Source organism: Haliaeetus albicilla, chromosome 4 (assembly GCF_947461875.1).
Source record: "Haliaeetus albicilla chromosome 4, bHalAlb1.1, whole genome shotgun sequence".
Classification (NCBI taxonomy): Eukaryota; Metazoa; Chordata; class Aves; order Accipitriformes; family Accipitridae; genus Haliaeetus; species Haliaeetus albicilla.
This window is the reverse complement of record NC_091486.1, coordinates 49,865,194-49,879,271: the sequence shown is the minus strand read 5'-3', so window position 1 is coordinate 49,879,271 and position 14,078 is coordinate 49,865,194. Positions and strand designations below refer to the sequence as shown.

The 14,078-nt window shown below is 46.9% G+C and overlaps 1 protein-coding gene across 2 annotated transcripts; it reads right to left on the bottom strand.

Annotated features, from left to right (window-relative positions):
- Positions 1 to 216: 216 nt before the first annotated feature.
- Positions 217 to 13,623, bottom strand: GPR157 (G protein-coupled receptor 157). Of its 2 annotated transcripts, none has more exons than XM_069782587.1 (5): positions 12,980 to 13,623; positions 6,282 to 6,495; positions 3,637 to 3,831; positions 2,868 to 3,132; positions 217 to 452 (listed from the first exon to the last, which is right to left on the bottom strand). In XM_069782587.1, exons 1-4 carry the CDS (start codon positions 13,354 to 13,356, stop codon positions 2,911 to 2,913), a joined length of 1,008 nt encoding a protein of 335 aa, XP_069638688.1. In that variant the 5' UTR covers positions 13,357 to 13,623; the 3' UTR covers positions 217 to 452; positions 2,868 to 2,910. The 2 variants fall into 2 exon arrangements, with proteins under 2 accessions (XP_069638688.1, XP_009922121.2); XM_009923819.2 differs by having other exon boundaries at positions 217 to 449; positions 12,980 to 13,617.
- Positions 13,624 to 14,078: the final 455 nt, after the last annotated feature.

The window sequence follows — 14,078 nt, the reverse complement described above, 5'->3', positions numbered from 1 at the left end:
ACAAAACAAACATGTTCGCACACTATTGTCCACATTCGAGTGCAGAAGAGGAGCTAGTCTGGAGCTCCCTGGAAGACCTCACACACTAGGACTGAAATCCATGCCCAGGATAGTCCTATTCAGCAGCTACTGAAGCTTTCCTATCATCGCGATATTTGTTCGCCCCAGAACTCATGACACATTCACCTTGTCAGACAGAAAAGCAAAACCCCCCAAAATTTTTAAGGTTTATAGTGGAGGGAGAGGGGAAGGAGGGAAGAAAGAAGATCAGGAAGTTGGGATACAGCCAAACAGTATCTTCCAGAGGATCCTGAGCAAAGTTCAAGACCAAAGCAGCTGGTATCTGAACGTCGAGGAGGACTGCGACCTCTTCCATTTGCTCAGCCACTCCAGCGGTGCTTTTCCCCAGGCTTCAGCTCCCTCTGTGGGACTCCAGGATGATCCTGCACCTGCTCAAAATGAAGCACAATTAAAATCCAGGACTGCCCCGTCTTCCTGCAGCCAGCACGCACAGGTTTGCCCTAAGCCAGGACAACAAACTTGCCGCAGCTCAAGCTGCAGGGACATCACCTTGCAGCAGCTGAAAACAGGCGTGATGGACCCGTTCCTAAAGCACAGCCAGGTACCCCAACCTCAGCCACCTTCAAAAACATCCCAGTTAAAATTCCCCAGTCCATGCCTGACAAGAAAGAGTTCAGAGGCATCTTCACAGACAACTGAGGCTGTAGGGAGAACTGCGCTCCAGCAGCACCCTTGCACTTCATGCCAGAGACTGAGAGGGACCTGCCAGGAGTAGTCAAGCATTTCTGCACCCCATCACTGTTTATATTTAGGCTGCAGTCAGCTTCTAAGAGGTTCTCTGTTGGCTGTTTTTTTCCTTCTCTGTCCTCGCCTACATGAAGATGACCAGAGACATTCCACTTGCATCAGCACAGGTGCTCTTGCCAGTATCTGGCCTTTGCAAACCAGCATGCTTCTCTGAACCCCTGGGAGCTGGAAATGTAATTCTGTCGAGCTGCACATTCCTCCCAAAGCATTTCTCAGAGCTCTGTTATGGAAAAAGGCAAACTGAGAAAAAGGAATCTGTTTTGATTAGGCTTGGGTGTTGGGTTTTGGGGGGGAGGGAGAGGGGGGTGTTGCGGTGGGTTTTTGTGTTTGTGGTGTTTTGCTTTGTTTTTCCTTAAGCCAAGTTGGAGACACTTTTACTTCCTCTCTTCAGGGCTGGCTCCAAAAAACTGAACACAGCACAATTCCAAGTCTGGTAAAATTTAAGATCCTGCCTTTCTGCAAGAAGTTTTTAACATAGCTCTTCTTTCCAAGCCACGTGGGATTAACATGAGGTTGAGCTACCAAGGTTGCTACTTAGCTTTCAGAAGTTTAAAAAAGCCTTTTGAAAGGAGGAAAACCTCTTGAAGTCATCTGTGCCAGAGATAAGATGCTTGCATCTACCCTTCAAAGACTCTAGGGATGCTGAAGAGCTAAGCCCCTCTACAGCCCCATGAAACAGGCTAATGAGCTCTTGAGGACTCCACTTTCCCATGTTTGCACAGCCTGTGTACAAGGGGGCTTAAATATATTAATATAATAATAAAGTTAATGCCAAGTCTTCAACTGAGGAAAAAAAGGGACTCACCTCTGCCTATAGTCCCATGAGATCACTGTATTATTTAACTGTTCTACGTGCTGTTAAAATACAGCTGGGTGCCTGGAACAGTGGAGCCCGACAGCTGCCCTCTCTCCCCAGGCAATTCATGAGGCTCCTGTTCTTTTTGCAAAAGCTTGTTATACGAATTAAAAAGAATTGTCAATTGATTTAAAAAAAATCCTTTTTTTGGGGGGAGGGCCTTTGTGGTCCAGGAGGACAAGAAACAGACGTACATGAGAGAGGTCTACTCAATCTATCCAATACTTTCTAGGATGCTCAACCCCTACTGTGCCCCCTGACCCAGGCACGCCTGCTGCCTTTCAGACTCAGCCCTTTTTACTGAGTGTGACCTGCGGGGTAAGTATAGCTGCAGAAATACACAGGATTTCATACTCTTTCTGAAGAGATTGCAGTTCCCAGCACATCACAGTTTACGTTTACCTAAGCAGTCAGGACGGCTGCTCTAGGTTTTTACCCCCTTCAGCTGCACGCTGTTACTGAAGAGGCTATCAATACTGTCAATATCTGCTTCAGAGACAGAAACCCACACAGCACCCTAATCCCAAGTGCTCTTAAATGGATTAAGTCTTGACACCCCTGCATGTTCTCCAACTATCACTCATGAGGTCAAGGGCAAGGAAATAAGACGCTTGCACAACTAGACCAATGCAAGGCATCAGTGTCCAATCTTGTATCTGAAATGATGAAGAGCTTCTGTCAGGTTTTGGCTCCTACAGATTTTCCATGTAAGGTTGGGTGAATAACCGACCCTTCATTTTCTTTTTATGATGATCGGCAGCAGGGATTGCATTACCGCATGAGGAATACTCGGGGCACTAAATACATCTGAACTGTGCAGGACTGAAGAAACGTATGTGTGCACGGTATTTTACAACAGAAGGAGCCACTAATTCCTCTTCTTCAGTTTTCGCTGGTGTCCTGTCCCTGTGGGCCAGACAGCACCGCAGTCTATTTCCTCATTTTACAGGCTTGAGTAAGAGATACTACCCCAGCTCACAGGGAAGGGGAGTGGATCAGTTCTATAAATGGTTTCACCCCAAAGGAGCATGATGGGGAGCCACTGTAGAGTCAGACAGGACCCCCCCCAGCAGCAGCAGCAACCTACCTCTCTATCAACTGCTTACTGATAGCTGTTCCCCACCCCGCACATCATGGAAGCTGTGCACAGGCAGAGGAGGAAAGATTCACACGAGATCTTTACCCAGAAAAGAAGAAATCAACACTGAGATGTAGACAGCCCAGGCTCAGGTGCTGGAAAGCAGGGGTTTCGTCCGCTCAGGGCCTGGCACATCCTTGTCCTTGTGGGGCTGTGGGCGCTGCCAGTAGCTGTCTGATCTTTGCAAAGGCCAATCCAACTCATCATAGTGGCAACAGCAAATGGAGGAAAACAGCCGAGTCCGGACCACCCGCGTACAAAGGACAAACATGATACAGTTGGCACCTCCTTGGAACGTGTTACCAATTCCCTGCGAGGGCAAGAAAAGGAATTAACCAGTGCGGGTCCTACGGGTACTCCCCAGAGAGAAGCAAACATTGTGTCAGACCAGCTATAGCACTGCCCAACTGACAGTCAGCAACTTCCACCTAAATGAGAAAAATAGATTCAGAAAAAGCAACCTCGCGCCCAAAAGCAGAACAGATGGGTGCTGTGGGTTGCCATTTCTACAGCCTGGTGTAGGGCAGGAGCAGGGTGAGCCCTGCTGAAGGACAGACACCCAACATTTCTGGGCTGACCCTGCTTTTCCTACAAGCAGCCAGCGTTGCCCAACACTCTTGTTGCAGTTGTTCTCTGTAGCCACTAGATGCTGCTGAAATAGCTATTGCTGAGCATCCCAGACAGCGCTTGCCAGGAGGGAGCAGATGCTCTTGCAACGTGCTGCATCCTGCCGCATAAAAGTGATATTGAGAGCAACAAAGCCTTATCTCCCTCCCAGATCCTCCTTCTAATGCATTTCCTGACAAATACTTACGTGCAGGACAACCAGGACTGAATTTTGCACTGCAGGAGAGTTACAGAGGGTCAGAATGAACCGTACAGTGCTCCAGATGCGGAGGATGATGAAGATGACAGGGATGAGGATCAACTTCTTATCTGCTATGGAAGTCCGGGGCTGCAATGCTGGTGCTCTTGAGAGAATGGGGCGGTACTCTGAGAGAGCTGCGTGCTTCCATGGAGGGAGACAAAAATGTGAACAAAGAGCTACACACATTGGACATTTACTACAGGGATTCTTTCCAAAGCGAACTATATTTTTTGCATCTTGCAGGAAGTTAACAGGGACACAGTTATGAGCACCAGTCTTCAGCCACATTCTGCGCTTGCTAATGCAAACATGCCTGCTGAAGCCGAGGAGCAGCAAACAGAGGATATCCAGCCCTTAGCAGAGTCCCACTAAAGCTTTATATTAACAAACATCACTACTTAGTTGCCAAGAAACCAGGTCATAACAATGTAAAAAAGAAAAAAATATGTGGTGCTCCACAAAACAGTTTTGCTGGGCCAGTGGCCTGGCCCCACTGCTGCTGGCTTTACTGCTTTGTAAATGCACGGCTAAGGGTTTGGCCTTGGGAAGAGATATATAGATATATATATATATGGGGAGAAGTCTGGCTCATCCTTCTGAAACTATTCAAACTTTTAGCCTTCACCACAGCCACGGTCAGCAAGTCCCACAAGGAATTTATGTCCACGTGAACCATTCCTTCCGTATGTTTGCGTAGAACCTGCTGCCTGATTTCTGACCACATACTGTCAGCAATGGGCTTCCATGGATTTGGACAAGCCAGCAAACCTCTATACACTAGCACGTGTTGAAAAAACTCAGGGATCTGTGCCCTGGATAAGGGTGGCTGGAGGTATAAGGCCCATGAGACCTTCTCATGGCAGAAACTACAGGATGCACTCAGATTCCTGGATGGGGGAGAGCAGGTCAAATCAGCACATGGGCCACATGATGTTAATGTGGGTGAAGGGATTAAATCTCAGGCTAGCTGACCGGCAGAAAACTATTCTTCCTACCATCAGGGCTACAGAGCACACACAACTTTGATGCCTAGTATTCTCCCTCACTCCAGTACTCCCAGTCCTGACACCTTCCTTCAGAACAGAGCTGTGTGACAACACCGCACAGCGGCCTGAGTCAAACCCTGCTGAGGGCTTTCAGCGCAGCTTCCCATCCACTCCCACGCAGCCTTTCCCATTTGGAACACGCCTTGTACACACCCTGCGTGCATCCCCCACAACAGCTATTTCCATCACTTCTCCTGCCTCTGACTGTGCAGGAGCCACTCCTGCAAAACCCACTCCAGCCATTAATATACCCCAAACGCAGCCCTAGTTGCCTATTGCTCTTCCTTGGAAATGGGAGACCTCCTGCCAGTAAAGAGGCTTAGTAAGCAGGCTACCAGGCTTGGCAAAATCCTTACGGATGAGAGGAGAGATGCTCAAGTCCAGAAGACCCTGCGTGCTGCTGCTCCAGCCCTTAGCCCCCTCATTATGAGAGCCGAGAGTGACAACTGCCTGTCCCCAGCACTGCTCCTGTTAAGAGGGTCAGGACTGGGAGTGGGGAAGAGAGAGCAGAGCGCCCAAGAATCCCTGGCAGAGCAAGAGGGTAAGAGCCTGGCCAGGTGGGGGGTCAGGTTTCCAGGCAGTCACGCTGCTATCTTGGACGGCTGCTGGAACACAGCGTCCTGTCTGATTTATGTCAGGCGACGGTGACAGGCACTAGCAAACCCTTTCCCGGGACCCTTAGGAGTGCTTAAGACTACGTTGTTCTTCCAACTCATCTGCAGGATCCTGCCCTAACCAGATTTGTGTTTATCCCTAACTGTGACTGCCATAGCTGCACCACAGCAAGCAGGTTTGCAGTGGCAGCATTTTCCAGAAGGACATCTATCCAGATGTGGGGTTTTTTTTCCCCTAATACAACTTTGAGAAAAAGGGAATCTCTGGATGTAGTTCCTTCTGCCACTCTCCATCTAGATTTCTCTATTATGCAAACGTTGTCCTAGATGCCTGGATTCTTTGTGTTCGCAAGGAACAGCAGCAAATAAGCCTCTGAATTCTGAAACCCTCCTAGGACAGGGTGTCTTCCTGTACTGTGTATGCATATGGTGCCTAATGCTATAGTGCCGAGGCTCCCAAATGGGACTTTATGCTGCTAATACAAAACAGGTATTCATAAACGCTAATTATCATTAGAATTCCTAAAATGACTGAGGTTACATAAATCCAGATGCCAAACTCAGGCTTGGTACAAGTGGAGCTGTGGAAGATTGATTAAAGCTGAATTTTGTCCTTCACCTCCTGTTTCAATTCTTACTGTAGGATTTACATTTCACTCATGTACATCCCATAACCCCATAAGTTCTCAAAAAGCTTTTACATCTTTCTTGTGCTAAGTCACCGTGTGAAGAAGTGTCACACAGTGAAGCCTGATGCTGCAGGCTGCTCAATCAGGTGTACCGCTTCTCCCAGTGGTAAGTGCATTTCAGCGGTATATGAAGCAATTCCTGCCCGAGTAGCTACTAAATATGCAGCAAAATCTTCAGAGCATGGGAGGATATAATCACATAGCAAGTCTGCAACCTAAGCTGAAAGCAGCAAAATACTCACCGCTCTATTAATGTGCTTCTTGATGAGAATGTAGAGCACCGGCAAAGTCACATAGGCCAGTATCTCCCAAACTTTCCCCGTTAACAACATCCACAAGACCCGATCCTCTGCATCCAAGTTGACCCAACACCAGCCCACAGAAACATTGGAGGCATCATAGCCAATCTTCTTCAGAGCAACAGCCGCCACCGTAATGCCAAGAGGGACTCCCCAGCTGAGGAAAGAACACAAAGAGCACGGTTAAGTCAAGAACATACTCAGTTTAGTCCCTCCACACCTCAGGGAAAAGAGGTGACAGACCAAGGGATTCTTCTTCAGATGGGATGCCAATAGATATTCCAGAACATCGAGGCTCCTACATCAAGCCTAAGGGAAGTGACTGACAAACAGGTATTTGACAGCATATGAACGTGGACTGCAAATCCACTTCCTAGGGACCCACTTAAGGATCTTGGATCGCCAGTCCTGAAGGACAGATGCATAATGATGTGCTACACTCCAAACTGGAACCTGGCCCGCATAGCAAGCGGTCAGGGTCCAGCGAGGTGAACAAGAGACATCTCGCCTACTCCCCTTCTCCCGTTCTCTCCTGGATACAGGTGAGGTCGAGGATCTGACAAGGCCAGCACATTGTACAATGTGACTATCCCGTAGGACCCAGCCATTAAAGAGCAAGCTGGCTGATTCAGAGCTTTCAGAACACGAGCAACCAAATCCCATATTCTGATTCCTAAACTGACACTTGGCACACAAAGGACCAGTGCACAAAGAAATCCACTATTATATTCCATCAGTGGGTTTTTTTCTTGGTTTGTTTTTTAAATGGAGGTGTAGTCAGTATTTTGGGAGCAAAAGGATTATTTCTGACAGACAAAGGGCAAGTTTCTTCCCCAGGAAAAGCACTGGCAGTAACAGCAAAAAGCGAAGAAAGCAAAGAGGAGCCATATTCACATAATTTGGAGCTCTGTTTTGACTTTGGCTTCTCTCTTGACAGCAGAGGCAAATATAGGGAAGCATTTAGAAGAAAAGTAACTATGGTGACACATGTGCATTAAGTCACTCAGCAGCTTGGGCTACCCACAAAAAACCACGAGGAAGAACTGAAAAATTCCATGAGCTCAAGTGTAAAAATACTCAGCCCCTTCCTGGGTGCTGTTAATACCCAGGACTTTACAGGCCTGCCCTAACCCGTGATGTACAACTCACAAATTACTGCCCAACTGAAATACTGCCCTGCATTCAACTGAATGCATCACCTGCCCTTCCCCTATTCATCCTCAGAGAAAGGTTCCGTGGAGCCTTAAGAGGGACAAGGGACACTCCTTCAATAAATGACACGAATGCTTCAGAGAGTGCTCAGACTGAGCTTCCAGCAAAACCCTCCTGGTCTCTCCAGATGCAAAGAAAACAAAGCCATTACTGTATTGCTCTCATTACCTTCCTAGTTCACACTTGACCTTCACTGACAGCCTGGAGCAGCTGCAGAGAACATGAAAAGAATCTTCCTCCTAAAATCAGTTTCACATGCATCAGACTATGTAGTCAACCAGCAGTTGCCTAGATCTGATTATCTGAAATTCCACAGCCCAACTGAAAAATTGGAGATAATTCCATAATACTAGATTTCAAAAATACCCCATTTCCTACTCTTAAATAATGTCTGCGTTCACCTATTCACGAAAGAAAAGAGATGTAAATGTAATGCTGTAAAAAATTCAGAGTCAACCTTTTAGCATGGTTAGAACATTTTGTTTCAATGTTCAGTTCAGAACAGCCAGTGCTAATCCAAGCCAGTGTTGTTATTTAAGGACAGTTCTGCTGCAGGAAGCCCTCCCCGTGCTATTATCAGAGCAGGCTTTCTAAAAACATTCCAAACATTGCCACCACCATAAAAATTTCTACACAAAACTCAAGACTCATTTTGGTAAAAATGGTAATTTGCCTGGAAACAAGGATTACAGATTCAGAAAGATTCAAATTTCTGTACACTTGGAAGAACTGACCACTGGGGTAAAGAATTCAAGAGAACTGGCATTTCCTTAAAGAAACCATATTAACACACACAAGCACAAATGAGTGCAGCACCAAGAAAAAGGAAGTGTATTAAAAAACTAATTTGCCTAAATAATGATCTCCACAGTGACCTGAAACTGAAGGAATTATATGAGAAAATAAAACCAGGTCAAATTACTAGGCATGGATATTAAAGAGAACAGCGTAAGTACATACAGACACAGTAAGAGAGGCAACCGTAGGAAATAACAGACCGCTAGGGAAGGGACTTAAAAAAAAATCTTCAAGTATCTAACTAGTAAAAGGAAGAATGTGGAAGAAAATTGCCACACATGAGGCAGTTAATTTTCACTGAAATAGTGTGCTGGGATCAGATGGCTATTACAACTAACACCAAGGACAAAGCGTTACAAACTCAGAGTGAAGTTAGAAAGAATCTAGAAAGTAATCGGGCATTTCAGTGAACTTCAGTTCCATTTTAGAAAACTGGAAAGGAGAACCGAGACTAGTGATTTGAGTATTCTTAAGAACCCCTAAATGACAGCTTCCCAAGGAATGGAAAATACCAATGCTTTATACTCATCTAGAAGAATGGAGGAACAGAAGAACCAGACTATTATACACCAAAGGCATATGTAAAGACTGGAATAAAAAGGATCCAAGATAACACAGAGGCAGAAATTTTACTCTGAGCCCCAAAGACGGGACAATTACGTAGGCTGGGCCTCCCAAAAGCACACTTGGATCTAAATGCAATCAGTGTGGGAGAGAAGGGAAAGAAGACTACTCCTTGCGTCTCTGTAAAAAGGCTGGCAATCCCATCTCTAAGGCAAATACAACAGTACTTACTTCCCTAATACAGCCCCCAGCAATCTATTAATAAAAATACACACGACCCAGCATATCTGTCCACGTTAACACCAATGCTGCATTTATACAAAGCAAGACAAGAACCCTTAAACTATAGTAGCATACAGCTCAAGTTGTATTGGTTTTCTTGTCCTCGGTATGCCTGGGTCAGATTGCTTAACACCACATTTTGATTTACACTGCACAGCTGTTTGGTTTGGTTTTTGGTTTGTTGTTTGGGGGGGGATTGGTTTTTTTTCCCACCAGAGGTTCTTACAAGCAGGGAAGATTTTCAGTCACCTGCCTGCACAGGTCAGACAACAAGCCATCCTACCAGCAAGCCTGCAGGCAACTCCTTCTGGGGACAGGAATTTTTACTCTGTAAAGAAAGAAAAATCAATCTTCTGGATATACCAGCCAATTTCAGGGAAGAGCTTTGAGCATACATTGTAAGCAGAACTCCAGACCAAATCCGCTCCAATTTAATTTTTGCTCCCCCCGCCCCCCCAAATATTAAACAGTTTGCAGTACCAAAGTACAAGCTTCCAGGTACCAAGCAGAGACTCCTCCCAGAGAAGCATCCAAGAATTTAAAAGCAAAGGCACCAGCAGTCAAGTAGCTCGCTCTTCGGTTGGCCTGGCCTACAAGCTTTAATAAACTAAATGATAGAGGCATAGCAAATTTCCAGAGATCTCCGCACCTTACAGGCAACACTCAGGGACTTAAGTCCAGTTCTGAAACGTAGCACTGGCACTGTCCCAATCACGCATGAGGCAGTCCTTTGAGGCCACAGATGTACAATACAGTAGTACCTGAAAGGATCCCCAAGTACTCCATGGACATGCATGCATATATACGTATATATACACACACATATATACATGTATGTGCATAGTTATAAACATATATATAAGCACACAGACATATTTTACTTTTTTATATCTACATATAAAAGTAAGCATATATATGCTTATAACCATCTGCGTAGCCTGATCATGAAATATAAATACTTCAAAAGTTGGCAGCAATTGCTATCAAAAGCAAAGGAAGAAACAATCCCAAGGTGGGTTCTGGTCCATTCCTCACCCTGAGTTTGGATCAACTACTCTCACAGCAAAGATGACATTACGCAACTAAATGATACTTGATATTTAGAAATCCCGAACAAGTGAGGTAGCCTGGAAATTTACACTCTGGATGCCAGAACCTACACCTTACAGCTACATAAATATTTTCAAAGCTAACTATAAGCTTGTTTTCAAAGCTCATCTGAGCTCAACAAGTTTAAAACCAAAACAGAGCCTGTAGTTCTCTAGTCTAGCAGTAGGCTAGGTGGATGTGTTACCACATGAATCCGTAAGGAACAAACCTGTTTGACAGGTGTGATCCAGCGTGACATCCTAATTTCCCTAAAAAGAAAATTTCAGGTATTGACTTCCAATATATATTTAGTCAGCTCCACTCAGCGAAAGAACAAACAGTCTCTGGTTATACTCAACATGAAAAAAGTATTCATCTTTACAAACACTTGCCCCTTATGAGTAACTGCTTGTAAAGAATAGGAAACACGCATTACAAAACTCGGTCCTGCCTTGAATCCCTTCCAGAAGTGTCTCAGAATGACTTTTCACACGATGGTTGCTGCATGACCGCGTTAGTAACCTATGAAACGGGGCGGGGAATCCCAGGTTCTTGCCTAGACAAAAATACTGGAAACTTATCTTTAAATCCTTAAAACATCATCTGCTCTTTGCCACCTTTCCTTTTGCCCTAGACAGGTCTCCCTCACCTACCTTCTACAGTTAATGTCTGGACCAGTAGCTTTTCTTATCAGTTGCAGCAGTTCCTACCTGCGTGGTACTCAAAATTTTGATTTTTAGGCTATCGGCACCACAGCCAGCCAGTAGGACTTGGAAGCGCCAGCAAGTGCGAGGGGAAGCCATCTCCAAGTATGATGTCCAGAACTGGATTTTTATGATTGAGTTCTCAGGTAATGATAAAAGTGCAGGGAAGGAAAGAAGGAAGATGGGTCACAAGGGAATGAGCAGAGAACAGGTCCTCACTTGTTTTCTCTGGCTTTTTATGCAGTTCATAAAGCAGGAAGAAGCTTTAAACTCTTGCTCTGCACAGAATAGGAGTCATTTATGAAGCAGAACCTGGCAATGGGTCTTCAGTGAAAGCTCTCTGTATTGCCCTTTAAACAGAGGAAGTGGAACTGATCAATACCAAGAACAGAAGGTGTCATTTTATTTTTACTGCGAAGACCTGAAAATAAACCTAGCAAATTCACTCAGAGGAAGTTCAGTTTGAACGCTCCCTTCCTCTCTGTCACAGGGTTAGAGCAATCTTTCAGGATTTTTACAGCTTTAAGAGTGCCCAGATTATGGCCAACATTATTTCAGTGAATCTGCCCATTTCTTTCTGCACTTTGAGAAGCATTAAACCAAATGGAGAAGTACAGCCAAAGGCCACACAACAAGTGATTAGCAGACAGGAAAACTACAAACAGTCCAGATTTGCATCAACTGTTTGATGTACCCTGATGTAGACAGCATGCCCGTAAAGAAGTCGGACTACTTTTTTCTGTTCCTTAAGCAACGTGTGGGTCTCTACTGGCACTCCATCCTCTCCATAATTCTTATAGAGCAACTCTGTTCACTCAAAATGAAGTAACCTGACAAAGTCCACTGTCTCACTGCATCTTATTTCAACTTCACCAACAAGAGCCTGGTGTACCCAGATGCGTGTGCAGTCACCTCGGGCTTCCTCACACACGGACCTTGCTGTCAAACAAGAATTAGAACCGGCAGGGCAGGAATTGAAGTTCCTCCCTGATTCAGGCTTAGCCTTAATGTCTTTCCCTGGCCCACCTTTACCTGGACTCAACTCTAATTCAATCGTCTCCCAAATTATGCTGTTTGAAAATAAAAGGTGACAAATATTTGACAAAGAAACCAGAAGAAAATTCATTACTAGCCCTGATGGCCTTTTTTTTTTTTTTTAAGCAAAATCATTCCTCTAATAATTTATTGCAAAAACTTGGCAGCCCAGAGGACTAAAGGATCACTGTTTTGCTCAGCGTGGAGGTAGCACATGATTCCACAAGCTCAAATTGCATAATGAAAGCTTTTACTAAACATGATGTGGAAAATCGGCTTGCTAAATAGCAGAAACTGAGACATAAAGCTACACTGTGGTCTGTTTTGTTTTGCTTTCAATCAAACATGCCAAAACAACCTACAGAGTGCCTTTCTAGCAGCCGCCTCACTTGTAGGCTACATTCTCCTCCGAGTATTGAATTACAGCAACCTGCCTGGGGAAAGGGGAAGGATCTACAGACCAGACCGACACCAGTAAGTCAGGGACCTGCGGAAACAAATCCCAAACACAGGAGTTCTGGCAGCAGCAGACCGGTATCGCAAACACAAGTTTCATGGTATTATTTCCAGGACATCAGAGCAGACTGGGAAGGGAAAGCAGAAGCCCGGATTTTCAGAGTCGTTACTTCTTGCCAGAGATTCTTCTACGTGACCTTAAGCAAAAAAATTTTTTAACTTTTCCACATCCCCATTTCTTCACTTGGAAGCGGAGGGGGCAAATAAGCAGGGCTGGTTAGTTATAAAAAGACAGCACAATCCTTGTTTAAAGGGCCCTTGAGAAGGACACGCTATCCTTAAGCGACGAGCAAGCGAGTCGAGCAACCATCCAAGCGCTTCGTCGCAGAGCGGAGCACGCCACACGCGGTGGCTGTGGGCTACGGGGTGGGTTCCCCAGGGGGGTCCACACCTCGTGCGAGGGGGGTCCACACCTCGTGGTCTCCCGGGGCCAGCACCCACCTCACAACGTGGAAGCAGCAGAGCAAGCCCGTGCCCGTGGGCGAGCCCCTCACGATGGTGATATAGAGGTAAAGGGCGATGGCCATGGTCCAGAAGAAGGAGCTGGTGTTGGAGAAGGTGGACAGGGCGCCCTGCAGCACGCAGTCCCACGAGGTCTTGTCGAAGTCCTGGAGCACCCCGTAGAAGTAGGAGAGGGCTGAGAGAAGGTCCGCCAGCGACAGGTAGAGCAGGAGCTGGCGGGGACGGGTCCGCAGCTCCGGCCACAGGGCATGGGTGCAAACCAGGAGGCTGGAACCCACGAAGGACAACACGCAGGACGCCAGCACCACGACCCGCTCCGAGGCGTACAGCTCTGTAGGAGGCAAAGGCCCCGGCATGCCGGGGACGGAGGGAGGGGGCACAGGGACGGGGCACCCGTCCCGGGAACGGCCGGGAGGCGAAAAAGCAGGAGGAGGAGGAGGAGGGAGAAAAAGCCGGGAGGGGAGGGGAGGCGACCGCCCAGTACGGCGGCGAGGGAAGAGGAATCGGGAAGGGATGCGGAACGCCGCGGCAGCAGCGGGGAGAGGAGCCGGCCCGGCAGCCCCGGGGAGCGGCCCCGGCCCGCCCCGGTCCCGGCCCCGGTCCCGGCCGTCATGTGAGCGCCGGCCCGGCCCCCCCCGGCCCCGCTTCCCGCAGGGAAATCCCGGCAGCCGGCGGGGGTTTGGGAGCGCTCCCGGCAGGGCACGAAAGAGAAAACTGCCGTGTAGGGCGCCAGCCCCACCTTCTTTTCTTAAAATAAAAACGACAAACAAAAAAAACAAACCAAGCCGTGACTGCCTGCTGCAACGTGACAGAAGGAACCCACTCAGAACTAAATGGTTTTTTTAACTATCGGCTCCTAAAAGCCATCCGTGATGCCTTTCTTCCCCAAGGAGAGCGCACAACTCTCCCAACCCCTTGCCGAGACAGAACCATATACATATATATCTCTCTCTCTCTATCTCAACTCCGCAGAACACACAGTTCGAACCGTACGTGGTCAGATCCCCAGGATCAGAGGTTATCCTCCCCCCGGCCCCTTCACCCTCCCGAGGTGGCACCCACGTTATCTTTACCTTCC

Coding starts and splice junctions, on each gene's coding strand:
- GPR157 (XM_069782587.1), bottom strand. CDS start 13,356: ATGCCGGGGCCTTTGCCTCCTACAGAGCTGTACGCCTCGGAGCGGGTC. Junction 3,832..6,281: donor AGAAGCACATTAATAGAGCG/GTGAGTATTTTG, acceptor CCTCCATGGAAG/CACGCAGCTCTCTCAGAGTA. Junction 3,133..3,636: donor CAGTCCTGGTTGTCCTGCAC/GTAAGTATTTGT, acceptor TTGCCCTCGCAG/GGAATTGGTAACACGTTCCA.